Here is a 15,778-nt window from a genome sequence, read left to right on the forward strand (position 1 = left end):
GGCAGAGTTCCTGAGGAACTGTGATAGACAAGCTTCGATTTGGGATTGGCTTAAGAATGTTCTGTAGTCCTCAGCCACTGTCTTTACTAGGAATAAGGCATTTTCTGTGGGTGCAATGGTACTGACATGAAACTAGTAATTAGAGAAGACCTGCAGCACCTGTGACAGAAATTCTTTGCAATAAGAGATATATGATAATATTGATAGAGAAACCTAATTATTATTGCAACATCTTAAAGCGTTTAATTTATGGGATATGAAAAATGTGGAAAACAGTGATAGCAAATTATTTTCCATATGTTCATTTCAATGCTTTCAGAGCTCCCTCCCAGTCTATTAATGCTCCACCAGATTGCAAATTCAGTTCTAGTCATAAAATCTAATAAAATGGGTGGCTTGTCAGTTTTATTTGATTAGAGATTGGAAAAGTGAGGGGCTTTTAATAAGAAAAGTGGATTTTCACTCTGACATGGAATTATTTCTATCACTATTGTTATATCTTTACAGGTCAGATGAGTCCTTTCTAGCGGCAAATGCTATCATTATTCTGTAGTTATTACAATATTTATAATAGCATGTAGGTATGTCTGAAATGGAAGACCAGTATGCAGGTCCCTGTGTATAAATATTATAAATATTTATAAATAAATGTAAGTAATTACTATAGACTATTTATTCTGTAAGTAAGAATGCTATTATTCTACATGCATTCCATGGGCTGCCAAGTTCCCTGAGTCATGCCACATGGTGGCCTAAATGTTAGACCATAGATGAATTATATTAAGATATTTTAAAAGGCGTAATAGTCTCCTGTGCTTTTCCGTAGGTACCCAGAGCCATTCACTGCGCACTTTCTGGCAGGCAGTGATCCTGCGTTCCTTGTGCTGCCACAAGCTGGAGAACTCCTTCCAGCAGGCAGTGTGGGAACCCATATAATGGTGGGTTTCAAGCCAAGGATGTATGGCAAGAAGCATACAGCAACACTTGTAATTCAGGTAAGCCTTCCCGAATGCAATGCACGAATATACCTTCAGGAGTGGAAGGAAAAAAGGAATCCTATATAAAAAAGCAGCATTGAAACACACAAGTGCATGCACTGTGATTATCTCACTCCTCTTCTGGATGGATAAGAATAAAACTAAATTTTGAAAACTCACTCATGACAAGCTGAAAAAAACATATTTTTCTTTAATTTCTCTGTTATCCCTTCACCATGAACACCAGAGACAGGTACTTATCTTGATATGTTTGTCCCAGCTCCACAGACAACAGGACAGAATGACATTTCACAGAGAATCCAAATAATCATGTTAAGAACTGATGGAGAACATATAAGTGATTGAATATGTGAGGTCCAGGTTAGTGATTTTACTTGTATCATACCTCCTAGGACCAAAGGCACTAGAAGCTAGATACTAAACTGTAGAAGACAGTTTCAGAATGCAAAGCCAGGAATAACTTTTTTAAAGCAAGCTTCAAAAGAAACAAAAAGAATTTGTAGCCAAGTACCTTCTGTAAATCTGAAGGTCAGGAAACACTTGAAGAAATTTATTCCTTCAGTAGTAAAGGAAGTTTATTCCTTTTTATTGCTTCAGGAATTAATTTTTAAGTCAATTCTTTAAAAGAAAACGGTTTCTTAAAAACATACAGTAGCAGCAAACATCGCAAACTCACCACATATCATTGTTTGCACTTTAAATCTATTCACTGCTGCAATGTTTTCAGGCTACTATATTAGAAGTGAAACAACTATTGATTTAAAAAATAACATGGTCAAAACAAAGTTGAAAAAAGGGGCACGGCAAATTACTATAGTGTTTTATCTCTCTGAGTGACAACTTGCACAATAGTGGATAAGAAATTCAAACCTTGGAAAAACCAGAAGGCACTTTATTCAGATCCTGGAAAAAGAAGGCACTTTAATTGCTGCTACTTGTTTTCTTTTACTGTATTAGACATTTGATTCAATTAGTCTTTGTACATAAACAGCAGTGATGCTTGTCGCTCTTCCATTGAAAAATAATAATAAAAAAAGACAATTTTTTCTGTGTTCTTTTATATTTACATAATGCTATATGACACATTTGCAGAGTTCTGGAACTGAACTGCTGTTTTTTTGTGCATGACACATGTAAATGTACTAGCCATGTTTGTCTTTGGCTTAACTTCCATCACTAACAAAAAGCTTTAATATAATATGTTTGTCTGAAATGGGATAAACATGATGTTGGAAGATTATTATTAGCCTTCTAAGAAAACAGTCAGTAATCCAAAATTTCATTTTAGGAATTTATCAGTACAGATGGGCTTTGAGTAATTGGACTTTTAACTTACGTCTACTACACCATGGTCTCTGGTTATGAGCTAGGCAGACTGCTCTGTACATCTCCACCTTTGGTACCGTGTGTGGGTGTAGGAAGTCTCTCATACATATTACATATATATATCAGATAATATCTTGTCCTATCTATACCTGTATGATAAAAAATACAGCGAAGACTTAATGCTCCTAAGTGCAATTTGGACCAATATTACACCATCACAGTATGTTAGAAATATCTCTAACATTCTTACTTTACCTGAAGTATTAAGCTGTTTCAGCAATGTTTTGATGAGGCTTGTGTTCTCTTTGCTCTTGTTGATAGCCCTCGTGTGTGCGCGCCAGACTTCCCCCTTTGCTCGCCACCCAAGCTTTCATCCCTGTAGTTCTAATCTGTGACTGTGTAATTCTGCTGCTGTGTTCTCAACATTGACCTGAAATAAGACTTGATGACATGTTGAGTATACCAGATACTTACTTCTGCCTTTCCTATTACTTGAAATAATTCCCATTAGTGACTGAGGGTGACAGATTTAGTTAGATGACAAAACCAGTATTAAATCACTCTTATTTGGGGAATAATAACAGAGGTGGTGAAATGCAATTAATGTTGCACCTGACACTGAAGAACCTATCTTGCATGTATCGTTTCAAGCCAATATACTGGCTGAGGCTTTGGGCTATTTTTAGAAACAGTGAGGAAGTTTCTTTTACAAGCGTTGCCTCTGTTCTGCTGCTGCTGCAGTAAAGGACTACAGCTCTCTTGCTGTAAAATTTCCTTTGCATTTCTGAGGGTAAAGTCATAGGCTTAACACCAATGTATTTTTATTATTAAATGCTTTGAATAGTAAGTAGCAGGATATTTTTATGTGCCATTTTTATGTGCTTCAATGAACAGTGATAATTACGCTGTAAAGTAGCAGAGATGACAGCGTAAGTTCTTTGTTTTATGTGGGTCATTACAATTGTGCTGTAAAGTAAAATGGGAGGTTAAGATTATGGAGAAAGATCCTACAGTTTTCTTTTTCTCGTTTGTTGTAAGCATTAAACCCAAATATTGTACATGCAATTTTTTTTTGTTTAGTTGCCCTGCTGAGAACCCAGTCCTCAGGAGCTAATTAGCATTAAGAAATTACAGTTTGTCTTTACCAGAATTTAGTGTGTACATTTTATTAACTGAATGTACATATATACTTTAAATAATGTAGCCTAATTTATATTTTCTGCACACAGATCAGGCACTTCATGGAATATTTTGTAGATTCTTTAAGACTTAATACTAATGAATACTTACAGCAGATTTTATTAATGGCAGAAAACCTTAATTACTTTGCTGAAGCAATTAAATGTTCTTTAACCATCATTAAAACTTCTGTTCTCAGTCAACTACATATCAAAACAATCGAAGTTAGACAATTATTTGAATAGCTGTTAGGAATCTTAATTTGGCAAAAGTGACATAGAAAATGACTTCAAAAATTTCTGTGGATCAAACAATGAAATACAATAAAAAGCCAGTAAAGAAAACAAGCATGCTTTTTTCTGTAGCTGTGAAAGAGAACATCATAATCTAGTCGAGCTACAAGTAAGAAACAGTGACATGGTGCCTGAAGAGCATTTTTAAATAGGTATTATTCCATAATCAAACGTCCACATTTATAATAGCCATCAGAAACAGTGCTGGTCTAATTGAAAAAAGTATATATTTTTACTAATGATAGATTAGTGAAGAAAGCATGCTTCTTAGATAATCTATGACATGCTGTGATGAAAAAAAAGGACTTCCGCAGCTGCACTGACATCACAGGGCTAGGCTTTGATGTGCTGGTAAAGCCAAACCGAAAACTGACAGAGCTTAGAGACAGCAAGATGCAGCTGGTGCAGGGGGATGCTCTGCAAAGGCTTCCTGGGACAGCAATTGCTGCCAGGCACAAGGCAGAGCAGCCAGGAGGCTGGTGAATCCTTGGAAAAGGGTGTGCTCAAGCTGGCTTACAGATAATTTGCTTGCACTGTACTGAATTCAGCTAGAGACCCAAGCAATTGCTTTGTAATTCATGGGTGAGACTTCAGAGATATTCTAAAGCAGAAGGCACACAAAACAAGTCTTAAATGATAAAATAGATGTCAGGGTGAACCAGATTGCAGGTAACATTATCAAGCCCTCCAGAAGTCAGGCTGGTGCACCTTTATTACTGAATAATCACTAACTTAGCCTATGGAAGACAGCATATCAAAACCATTTGTCATGCTGTTCAGGAAATAAATGATGCAGTGTGCAAGCCACAGTACCCAGGTGTGGCGTCTCTAAGCTTGTCTATGCAAACTTGCATATCTTAACAGCAAATGGTACTGTCACATATTCCACAGCTTGGTTAAAATACATTCTGCATTGTTCCTGATAGATTTGTTAATTAGCATAGGTTAATATTATTCTAAATGTTGTCTCTTAAACAGAATCTCAAAAAACAGAATAAAAGAAAATGTAACAAAGTTAATAGGATAATTGAAATAGTTTCACATTAAATAAGACATCACCTGTGTTCGTCACCACTGGTTGATGTTGACCTGAGTTTTATGATTAAAAATAGGGATCCAGAAAGTTCATTATAGACAGTGAATCTAGCACATTCTATAATTATCAACACCATATTTTGAGTGCAGAATTGATACTCAAAATTTTTGATTCACAAGCATGAGGAAAGGTTACTTTGCTTATTGAGACTATAATTCTCATGTCAAAAGATGATAACAATATGGGAACCGTTACTGTGCGAGGGTATTCAGACATTGCTAGTCCTGAAGGAGTGGTTGATATTGATTGTGTTATATCTAAAGCAATGCTGTGAAACAACTAATATTTGAACTGCAAAAGTCAATTAAGCCACCTTTAATTCTACCTGGAAATGTTTCTCTAAACTAAGAAAATGATGGTTAGCCATCTTCTTCATTAGAAATTGCTCAGAGCCTGGCTGGGTATTGGTCTGCTTGTGGGAGGTGGTGAGTGACTGCCTTTGCATCACTTGTTTGGCTTTTTTTTTGTTGTTTTTGGCGTGTGCGTGGGGTTGTTGTTGTTTTGGGTTTTGTTTTTTTGGTTGGTTTTTTGTGTTGTTTTTTTCTTCTTTCCTTCATTTATTAAGCTGACTTTACCTTGATCCATGAGTTTTCTTGCCTTTGCTTTTTCCTTCCACAGTTCACATAAAGATTTGGTTTGATTTCATTCTGTATACATTGATCATAATTGGTCATTTTTTGCTTGTTACCACTGCAGAATAAATCGAGGGTCAGGGACTTTTGGATGCACTGTCTGTAATTTCCTGTGTTTTAACTTACATGGAGGTCTTACAAATTTTATTTGGACTTTCCTAATTTAACACTGTTTGGAAGGTAATTGGAATACCATTTATCTTAAAGTTTCTGATACTAGCTCCTAACATTTAATGCCCTCCTAACATAGATTTCTCTGGCAGTTAATTAGCATGTAACTCAGTAGCGCTTCTAGTCTACAGTGAGTACACGTATCTGTGTTCTGCAAATTAATCCTATGAATCATGAACCATCTGTAAGAATGGGTTGAACAGCCAACACCCCTCCCACCCCCCGAAAAATATTTGGTGATTGTTACCAGTATTTGCTGAATAAATTACTTCATGAACATTACTTAGTCAGCTATCAAGACGGTTAAATAACTTACTTGAATAACATGACATTCAATGAAAAGTGGCAGCATGCATTTCTTTTCTGAATTCTTCAAAACGTTCTTCAGAAAGATTTAGCTCTGCAGGTGGCCATTACTCCAACCAGGTGAGCCAAATTACTACTCTTTTCACACTTCAATTAGATTATAGTCATCAGGAATGTTTAGGTTTTGATAAGAGCAAATAATTCATTTCAACAATAAATCCTCCCTTAGACTATCAAGAATATTCAGACTGTGGTCTGGTCTTCTTAATAGTGTGTGAAATAGGCCCAGAGATGCATTGCATGTAGCCTATGATTCTTAAATACCTATGTTTATATTAGATATATTTTCTTAACAGAGATTCTCTTCTATGTTTCTATTCTAGTAGATTGTAGTATATTCAATACCTTCATCTTTAGACTTTGTTACTACTAGTGCTAGTATTAAATTGTTCCAAATTTGATGTAATAAACTGCACTGCCTTAAGCATAAGAAGAAGAGTTCCTCTGATTTGGGAATTTTTGAACTACTTAGGCAAGTAAATACAGCTTGTAAATGACATATTCTACCATAATTATATGGTGATATATAGATGACCTTTCTAAGTCTATCTCTTTATTTACCACCATTCTAAAAAAATCTGAAACTTAATCCATCTTTTCCTTTGCTGAAATGTGTGACCTGGAAACCCAAAGCAGCAGCTCTGAAGCACTTGCATGGATTCTGACCTTGGTACACTTGCTCTTGCTGCAGGTTTCGTATTGGTTAGAATGGTTGTTGCAGTTAAGCTGTACAGTCTCCTGAAGAAAATACTTATGGCTTCAGTAGCATTTGAAAACCTGGTATTTTACCATTTGAAATTAAATATTCTAGTAAAATAGACAGTTGTGGGTGTCTAAGGTTTTCTGAAAATTACTGAATTCCAGACTGTTTCAAGAAAAATTAGTAATTTTTAAGAATTACTGAATTTGGTGGTTCTAGTGCTAAAAAAAGCACTAGCCCAAGTAAATGTTTGCAGTTACAGTAACTCTTTTCCATTCCTGTAACACTTGTTTCCCCTGTAGCAGGAAATGCAGAACTAAAACAAGTCTTTCTTTCAGTAATCCAGTACATAAATGCACATATTTATTTTTTTTTTCACAATGACTGTCTCCAACTCTTGGATGATAGTACATGATTTAAAATAGATGGACAAATGTAGTTCAAGTTGATAAATTGGGGTGGGTTTGGGTTTTGGTGTTTTGGTTTTTTGTTGTTGTTGTTATTGCTCTTTCACTTTTTAAATTTTTTTTTTGGCTTTTTTTTTTTTTTTTTGATAGCTTAATGGATCCTGTCTAAAAGGTTCATGTAACAATGCCCACAGCATTTTCCTCATTGAACCTAAAGAGTTTCCATGAGGGATAGAGCAATCTCTACTGCCACAGAATGACGCCTGATGCAGCTACAGCAGCAACAGAACAGGCAGCTTTTTCCACCAAGTGAAGCCACAAACTTTTTTTCTCACAGAATGTACAATCTAGGATACTTGTATAGCAAACAGGAAATTAGCAAAAGGTTATTACTGCCCAGGAGGCTGTATAAACTGTTTGATGCTGGTGATAAATGAAGTTGAGAGGCGACGTAGCCCAGCACTCTTGTTTAAGTCCCACTTCAAACAATTACTAACACTATAAACTGTCAAGTTACAATGTGTGTGGCTTTAATGAACAGAGATTATTTTAAGTAACTTGATACTCATTTTAAATTGTTGGATGAACCACCTATCAGGTATTTTCTGTGACCCCGAAGTGATCGGTGAGACTTGCACACAGTGAATATGGCCCTGAGGTTAATTTTTCTTTAAACTAAATTGCTCATCTGGTGTTCTAAAAAAGGATAAAGCATTTCATCTTGTACTGAAGTTAATAAAACAATTAACTAACGTAGAGAGTGATTTAGTTTTCTCAAATGACAACTTTATCTTTGGACATGAGATACTGATGTTGGTGCATATCACACCTGCTTTTGCTGGGTTTTATCTTTACAGTCAGTAGAGTTACTAGATCATTTCACAGTATTAAATAAGGTTGAGAATAAAGATGAGTTAATCTTCCTGTTTGACACAGAAATAATATTCAATTTAAATTAGATTTTGATTTTAGCAGAATAGTAATGAAAGTTTAAAAAATTATGCATGCATGATGAAATATCTATTAAGATCTCATGCTTCCTAATCTTATTTGAATAAGGCACTTCAGTCAGAAGACACTGTAAAATCAGTACTGCCATTTTTAAAGTAGATGTTTTAAAAAAGGTTTCTTCAAAAATACACAGCAAAAAAAAAGTCACCTACTTTTTCAACCTTAGCATGGAGAAGTACAAGTACCTATTCAGTTACCAAAATACTGGTTAAAGCCAGTTGTCTAACAAGAAGCACCACAATTAGAAATTCATATGGCAATGACATTTAAGAATTGTAAGTGTATGCAGCCTAAATGTGAAATAGTGTAAATGCTGTATAAGTACCTAGCAGAGAGCAAAGCCTGTGCCAAAGGGTTTACAGTTTAATGGCCTGAAACTTGCTGTAACATGAATGCAAAATGGCTTCCAATCATGTCCCTTAAATATATTTTTGCAATGACAGGGAAACAATTAGAACAACAGGAAGGAGCATATGACAGATAAAGGTAAACATCGCTGATTCAAAATTTTTCCCTGGCAAATATAAAATTGATATTTAACTTCATGAAGTCAAAGTGCCACTTTTAACATCCTTTTTATTCTCTTCTATATGTTGTTATAATTATGGGATGACTGTGAGAGTTTGAGATGGAAAAGGTTTATTGCTCTTCTCTATGGCTTTTGTAGTGCTTTATCTAGACCATAATTAATTGAGAAACTGCAATAAATAACTAGACAGCTATACACGCTCTGCTTTGGAGATGGTTGATGCTATGTGAAAATTTGTCACAATTTGTATGGATGTTGTTGCCTCTCTCTTTAGGCCAAATCTGCTTGATGTACTGACATGCCCAGCAGCAAAGCAGAAGGAGAGCTTTTAAATGGGAATGAGCAAATGGGCCACAAGCCAGCCATGTTGGAAGCTAGACTGTTAACTAAATGCTTGAGGGAAAAACTCATGAGCTTTGAGGTTGACTTTTACATGGATTTCCAGATCTATTTGAGAGTAGATGCAGCCTTTCTGACCTTTTGTTTTCTTGAATGAGAAATGACATTGATGTTAGGTGTAATGGTTATATCTACAAATGATCGTTCTAAAGGATTAGATTAGTTTGAAATGGGTGATGAATTACATAAACCACAACCATTGTAATGATAAATCTTTGTGACTTGAAGCAGGAGTGAAAGGTGATCTGCAAGCCATGTCTGTGTAGTTCAACACAGTGTGACGTAAAAGCCTAGCACCAATATACCTGTTCTAGAACCACAAGCAGCATGGCTTGCGTTGTATGGATTACAGTGCTGTGCCAAACGCAGAAAGGCAGATCTTGGGAATCTGGAAATATCACTTACTTAATGTAACTCCACTGCTACATACATAGGCACTCTGTACATGCGCTATGTTCTGTGTTCTGTATAAAAAAAAAAGTCCCTTAAATTATATTAAAATATTTTCATACAATTTAATACAATCTATTTTAATAGACCTTTATCATGTCATATTTTTAACTCAGTCTTTGCTACAAGTTTTGCATTGGAAGGAAAAAAAAGCCCCAGACATAAAACCCAGGATTTCCGGTCACTGAGTGCAAAGGAATAGATGACGGTGCATGCCTGAAGTGGGCATGCAATGTTTTGTCTTTCTTTTGAATAGTACAAAGCTCGACATTATGACACATAATTTGAGAGTCTGTAATATCTTTGGGGTTTGTAATATTTCTGTAGTTTATTTTTGTGTTGTTTTGGGTGGTTTTTTTTTTTAAAGAAAAGGAGAACAGAAAACTGAAAACCTTGAATAGACCTTTTCCTAGATGTTATGACAGGAAAATGCTGGACTTGAAATAAAGACCTGCTTTCAAGAATTAAAGTGATACATTTTGAAAGAAAAATGACTGAAAGATCTGCAATAGTTACACATAAGTTTTTAGCAATCAAAATTCTGCTTCAGAACACAAATGAAGCGTGGCAGATAGACAGCAGTATAGCCTTCATACACACAGATATGGTAGTCCTTAATTATTGATAGATGGGATATGTGGTAAGAGTAAGAATCACATACTCTGTAAGAATCAAGTATTCAAGCGTTACAAGACATGACACAGGAACATATGCTCCATTCCTAGAGACCAGTTATAAACAGAAAGCAAACAAATAGTGTCATTTTCAATTCACACAAATATTCTTCAAACTAGAGATTTCAACAGGAAAGTGCAACTCTCTTGTGCATACTCAGACTCCTTTTATTTTTTTCATTATTTTAATGCAAAAATTCTATGATTTGATAATACCATTATTACCAATAGCAGAGCAGCAATTAAAACCTACAAAATAAACATGAGACATTTATGTTTTATTGTGGAATAATTATCTTCGAACAACATACAAAGGTATGGGGTTTACTGAATAAAAAAGGAAATTTAGATCAGCCAGGAAGCTAAATTTTTCACCTTTGTTATGCCTGGTCCTGAATAAAGTTAAATGTGTTTTCAGTTCTCTGTGTTCCAGGGGTGCAGTTCTCATTCTGTGTTATTCCGGTACCTTATACGGAAAAGGATATAAAAAATATCTTTTTAAATCAGTGCAACATAGTAAATCACTGTCAAATTTTCAAGGTATTTGATCACTGACGTCTTTTTCTATGTCTCTGTTCATTATTTTCAGACACAATCAATGCAGTGGACATATGAAATCAATGGACTGCCTCCACAGACCATACCACCTACAAGCCCAGCAAAAGTTGTTTCTACTAGCAGTTACATAAGATCAGCCACAGTTCGACAACGTAATTTTATACGTGAAAATCTGAAACTTATCACCACTGGAGTATCCTCACCAATCAAGGGGGCACCTTTGGTCCTGAAGACAAAAAAGATAAATTTATGATCAGTTATTTCTTTGCTGAGGGAAGACATATCTGTCAAATAAATTCTGCAGATAAAAAGAGGATATGTTTGTTGTTGTTGTTAAGCAGATACAATATGCATTGATTATATGTTTTATATGGAAGATTCAGACTGCCTCAGCTCTAGTCATATTCTTAATTTTCTATGAGAGATTTGGGATGCTTACCTAACAGTTTATGTATATCATACAGATGACAGCAAGTTCTAATGAGAACAAAACTTTGAGTGGAAAAATATGTCTTGAAAACTGGGGAATTCAGACTAATGCTTCGCTTTCTAATGGATGTTAGTTTAGTAAGATTTTAATAGGAAAATTTAATAAACATTCTGTGTGATGTTCAACATATTGCACCCATGCAAATCAATCAAGCAAAACCAATCCTGACCTCTTCCACAATAAACTGCTTACACAAAGTCTGCAGTATCTTGCTAAGGTAAAACATGCTTACCTGTCATATGTCCAGAGCTTGAATGCCTTTCAGATTCTCTAGCTTCGGCAAATTTCATTATGACATCTCTGCTCTAAAATAAGGATTTATTCATCCTATAACACTTCAAAATCTTACATAATGATAGAATGAAAATATAATGTCCTTTCTCAGTACTTTTGTTTTGAGTAAGTTTCAGAGTCCTTCAGAGTATTGAAATACAGAAGGTTATGAAGAGACAGTGAGCAATGGAGCCAGAGTTTACTTTTTTCGCCTAAAATAAACAAACCAGAGGTGTCATTCATACTGTGTTTTGATTTCCATTCTTCCCATCCATAGGTGACTTTAAATGGGCACTGAGGCATCAAGAGCATTTCTTCATTCTTGATGTATTGTGGAAAATTAGATCTATGCAGACATGCTTTGTAAGATCACTGGATGGGTAACTCGTGCCTTCTTTCTTCATTGGGACTGTTTTTCCTGATTTTACTAGTAGAATATAAATTGTATTTGTGCCTTTATTTTGATGGCAGAATGTACTTTAACAAAAAAATGGCTTGCCACAGATTAAGTGCTTTCTTGGCACAAATACAGAATGAGCATCATTGCTCAGGAATGGGGAGCCTGAGAACAACCTATGTAGGTCAGTATAAATGAGCACCAATAAAACCATTTCACTGCAATGTGCTTGAGGATTTTGTTTATGCCACCCATTTTAGAGAAGCTATTACAGAAAATGTTGGGAACATGTAAAGCAGCAGTGGCACTGTTTAATATCTCCTTCTAAAATGTACTGTGCCCCATTTTGGTCAGAAACCAGGCAATCAGAAGCAAGAATAAAATCTGCCGTACAAATTCAGGATGCAACACAGGAAAGATATTGTCAATAATGATATCTAGTATACATCTAAAAGACTTTAAGAAGCTTTTGCAACATTCACCTTAAATACTGCTGGGACCACAGATATAACTAGATTTTGTAGGAAGGCTCTATCTGCATATATAAACGAAGCAAATGTTTCTCTGTAAGAAATCAGAATTTATGGATCAGAAATATGCAATGCTTTCTCAACAGATTATTGATGTTCAGAAAACATTTCAAAGACCACTTTTCTTTGTAAAAGATTTGTTTTCCTTCTTTCACTTCTTAAAAGTTTTGTTTTCCTATTTGAAATTACACTTGTTTGCAAGATGCTTAAAGCTTTGTAATTCTACCAAAGATGGATTAGCAGGTGGCATATAGGTGAATCACTTAAAAATTAAATGATGGTCACCCCGGAAATATAATTTCACAATTTGCTTGCCTGCACTTTCTGCTATATGTAGATTTTCAAATTCTGTCATACATTCCAACATTTAAAAAAATCCATATGCAAATACTATAAGATATCTGATGGGTGTTTTCAAAGATGTCATTTAATTATATTTTCTCTCTTAAAAAGGAAACAATCTATTCTTTCTACACCAGATTACAGGGTTTTTTTCCATTGTGTACAAAATCACTCATGAGTTATGCAAGATATGCCATCATCAGCTGAATTTGTACCTACTATTAAAAATATATTGCATTTTTTTATATTTCTTATGGACTTTAAACAGAACTAAAAATGTTTCTCCTGGTATTAAGAATATACTTGTAAAGGTGATTTAAAGAAAGACCATTTTATTTGTGTGGTTGTAACATCCACAATGTTTTACATATTATCTGCATGCATTTATGGATTACACTATGTAAACAGTCTATTAAAAATAAATTCCTTTTTACTTCCTGGCTTGATGCTTTGCACTTCTGTCAGTGATGTGACTGTATTCTTTATAACACAAGTGCTAAATCTAAGTACATCTCTTAAAAACTAGTTTCTATGCAGCACCACTGGAAGATTTCCGGAATGATCAGTTTTATTCATTACTTGCTTCCTCCTTTTTACTAGAATTACTGAACCATATTGAAAATCTTGGAGTTTCAACTCATGGCAGGAAAGAACTGACATGACAAAAGATTATAAAATGCTGCTTTTATTATTTAAAATTGAAGAATTCACTTGCAAGCTTTCAAACCCACCATTAAGTCTGAGCTTCCGAACAGCTGGGCAAGCTGCTTGCCATTACCCCAAACCTTAAAAATGTAATCTGTAAAGGGGTTTAACTATTGGAGACAGGTCTAAAAACAATTGTTGCAGTTAGGCCTTTTAAAAAAAAGCAGTCTAAGTGGCTTAGTTTAGAAATCATTCAAAATTACTATTTAATATAGTCATCTTCTTACAAATAAATGAGAGAGAATGAACATAACCTCGAGGTTATGGCTTTTGAAGTGGCTTTCACAATGCCTATGCCCTCATGACACACCAGAGCAACTACTAGCAGAAACTGAAAGGGGGGGGGGGAGAAAGTTTGTTTCTCCACACTAGAACACCCTTCAGGGTCCTTTATTCTGGAAGGATGAAGAAAGGAGCATCTCCCTTCACATTAATCTGTGCTGGTACAGCAGAATCTCAGGGAAACAGGGGGTTATTGATTATAACTGTAAATACTAGCGCTTCTTTTCTAATTGCTGATTTTGATTAGACATCTGAAATTACTTGTACTGACCCCACTTATATATTTTGATATATAAAAATATCAAAATCACAAAATAAACGTTTTTAAGACAAATGTCTTAATCATAGTCTTATATGACACTTATGAGTCAGCTGTGCATCTGCTTGTTACTGCCTTACCACAAATACTAGTTAGCTAACTGGTCACCACCTACCTGTTCATTTATATTTCTTTCTCCCTTGTCTCCTTATGTCTCTGTATAATGATTCACTTTCAGAGCAGTTAGAGAAAAGGATTAAAGCCTTTTGAAGCAACATTATTGTGTAATGTAGAATTGGCTACTTTGAGAATGGGAACTACATTTAAATTTATTACTAAAATACTGTGCAGCTTTTGCAATGGTTGAGCTCTTGCTTTTAAGTGACATGTCCAGTAGTGGGGACAATCTGCCCAAGGGAACTGCAGGACCATACAGTCAGAGCATTAACTTCAAAACAATGCAAAAGTAATCAAACTTCTGTTTGATGTTTGGCTGACCTCTATTTGGCACAACACCACATAGAGAATGACAAGGATAACATGGAAATGTTTTTAGGATGCCTGCTGTTAGTACCTCAGCTTGGCATATTTTTTGCTGCCACATAACTCAGAAGATTTCAAGATTGCTTGTTCTGCTCATGTCTGGCTAGCCATGGTATCAATGACACTTTAAGACTATTCTATACCTGATCTCACTAGTTATAAAAAGGTTTTAGAGTATCAAACACCCTTCCAGAATAATAAGAGCCTTACATTAACTCCTGTGTATCATGGTTTAACCTCACACTGCAGCTCAGCCCCAGGCAGCCACTTGCCCCCTCCCCCTGGTGGAAACAGGGAGAGAACTGGAAAGACAAAAGTACAAAAACTCGTGGTTTAACATGAAGACAGTCTAATGGTAAAGCAAAAGCTGCTTGCACAAGCAAAACAAAACAAGGAATTCATTCACCACTGCCCATGGGCAGGCAGGTGTTCAGCCATCCCCAGGACAGCCAGGCTCCATCACACGCAACGGTTACTTGGGAAGACAAACGCCACAATGCCAAATGTCCCCCCCTTCCTTCCTTCTTGCCCCAGCTTTACGTGCGGAGCATGACGCCACGTGGTGTGGGATATGGCGCTGGTCATTTGGGGCCAGCTGTCCTGGCTGTGTCCCCTCTCAGCTCCTTGTGCCCCCCCAGCCTGCTCCTGGTGGGGTGGGGTGAGGAGCAGGAAAGGCCCTGACCCTGTGCGAGCACTGCTCAGCAATAATGAAAACATCCTTGAATTATTAACGCTATTTCCAGCACAAATCCAAAACATAGCCCTTTACTAAGTACTAGGAAGAAAATAACTACCCAACTAGAATCAGCACACTGTGTCAGTGCAGATTTTGTGTGAGTCAGGAGAACTGAGAGATGAAGACTGCTTTAAGCACTGAAAATAATCATGATCAGGTGAAAAGCTCATTGGGGTGTGGGGCCATATACATTTCTACTGCTAGCTGCAAGGGAAGGTATTATTCCAAGACAGCTCTTTGGGACTGAAGCCAGGTTAGCAGAGGACATAATGCTGAACCAACAATGTTTCTGCTTGAATAAAATAACACGGCAGCAGCCAAATCTGAGCATGCACTTTTTTCATCTTTGATCACAAACCCAAACTATCAGAAGAAATGGAAGCTTCTGACTCATTCTGCATATAGCAAACACAAGGAAAGAAAAATCACTCT

General features: G+C 35.9%; 1 protein-coding gene across 1 annotated transcript in view; it reads left to right on the forward strand.

Annotated features, from left to right (window-relative positions):
* The window catches only part of CFAP47 (cilia and flagella associated protein 47), a 342,925-nt gene extending 329,685 nt beyond the window's left edge, over positions 1-13,240 (forward strand). The window contains exons 63-64 of the mRNA XM_037377932.1: positions 827-995; positions 10,821-13,240. Of these exons, the coding sequence (XP_037233829.1) occupies positions 827-995; positions 10,821-11,042 (391 nt within the window). The 3' untranslated portion in view covers positions 11,043-13,240. The remainder of the gene's footprint in view (positions 1-826; positions 996-10,820) is intronic.
* The last annotated feature ends 2,538 nt before the right edge of the window (positions 13,241-15,778 follow it).

This window comes from Falco rusticolus, chromosome 2, assembly GCF_015220075.1.
Source record: "Falco rusticolus isolate bFalRus1 chromosome 2, bFalRus1.pri, whole genome shotgun sequence".
Taxonomy (NCBI): domain Eukaryota; kingdom Metazoa; phylum Chordata; class Aves; order Falconiformes; family Falconidae; genus Falco; species Falco rusticolus.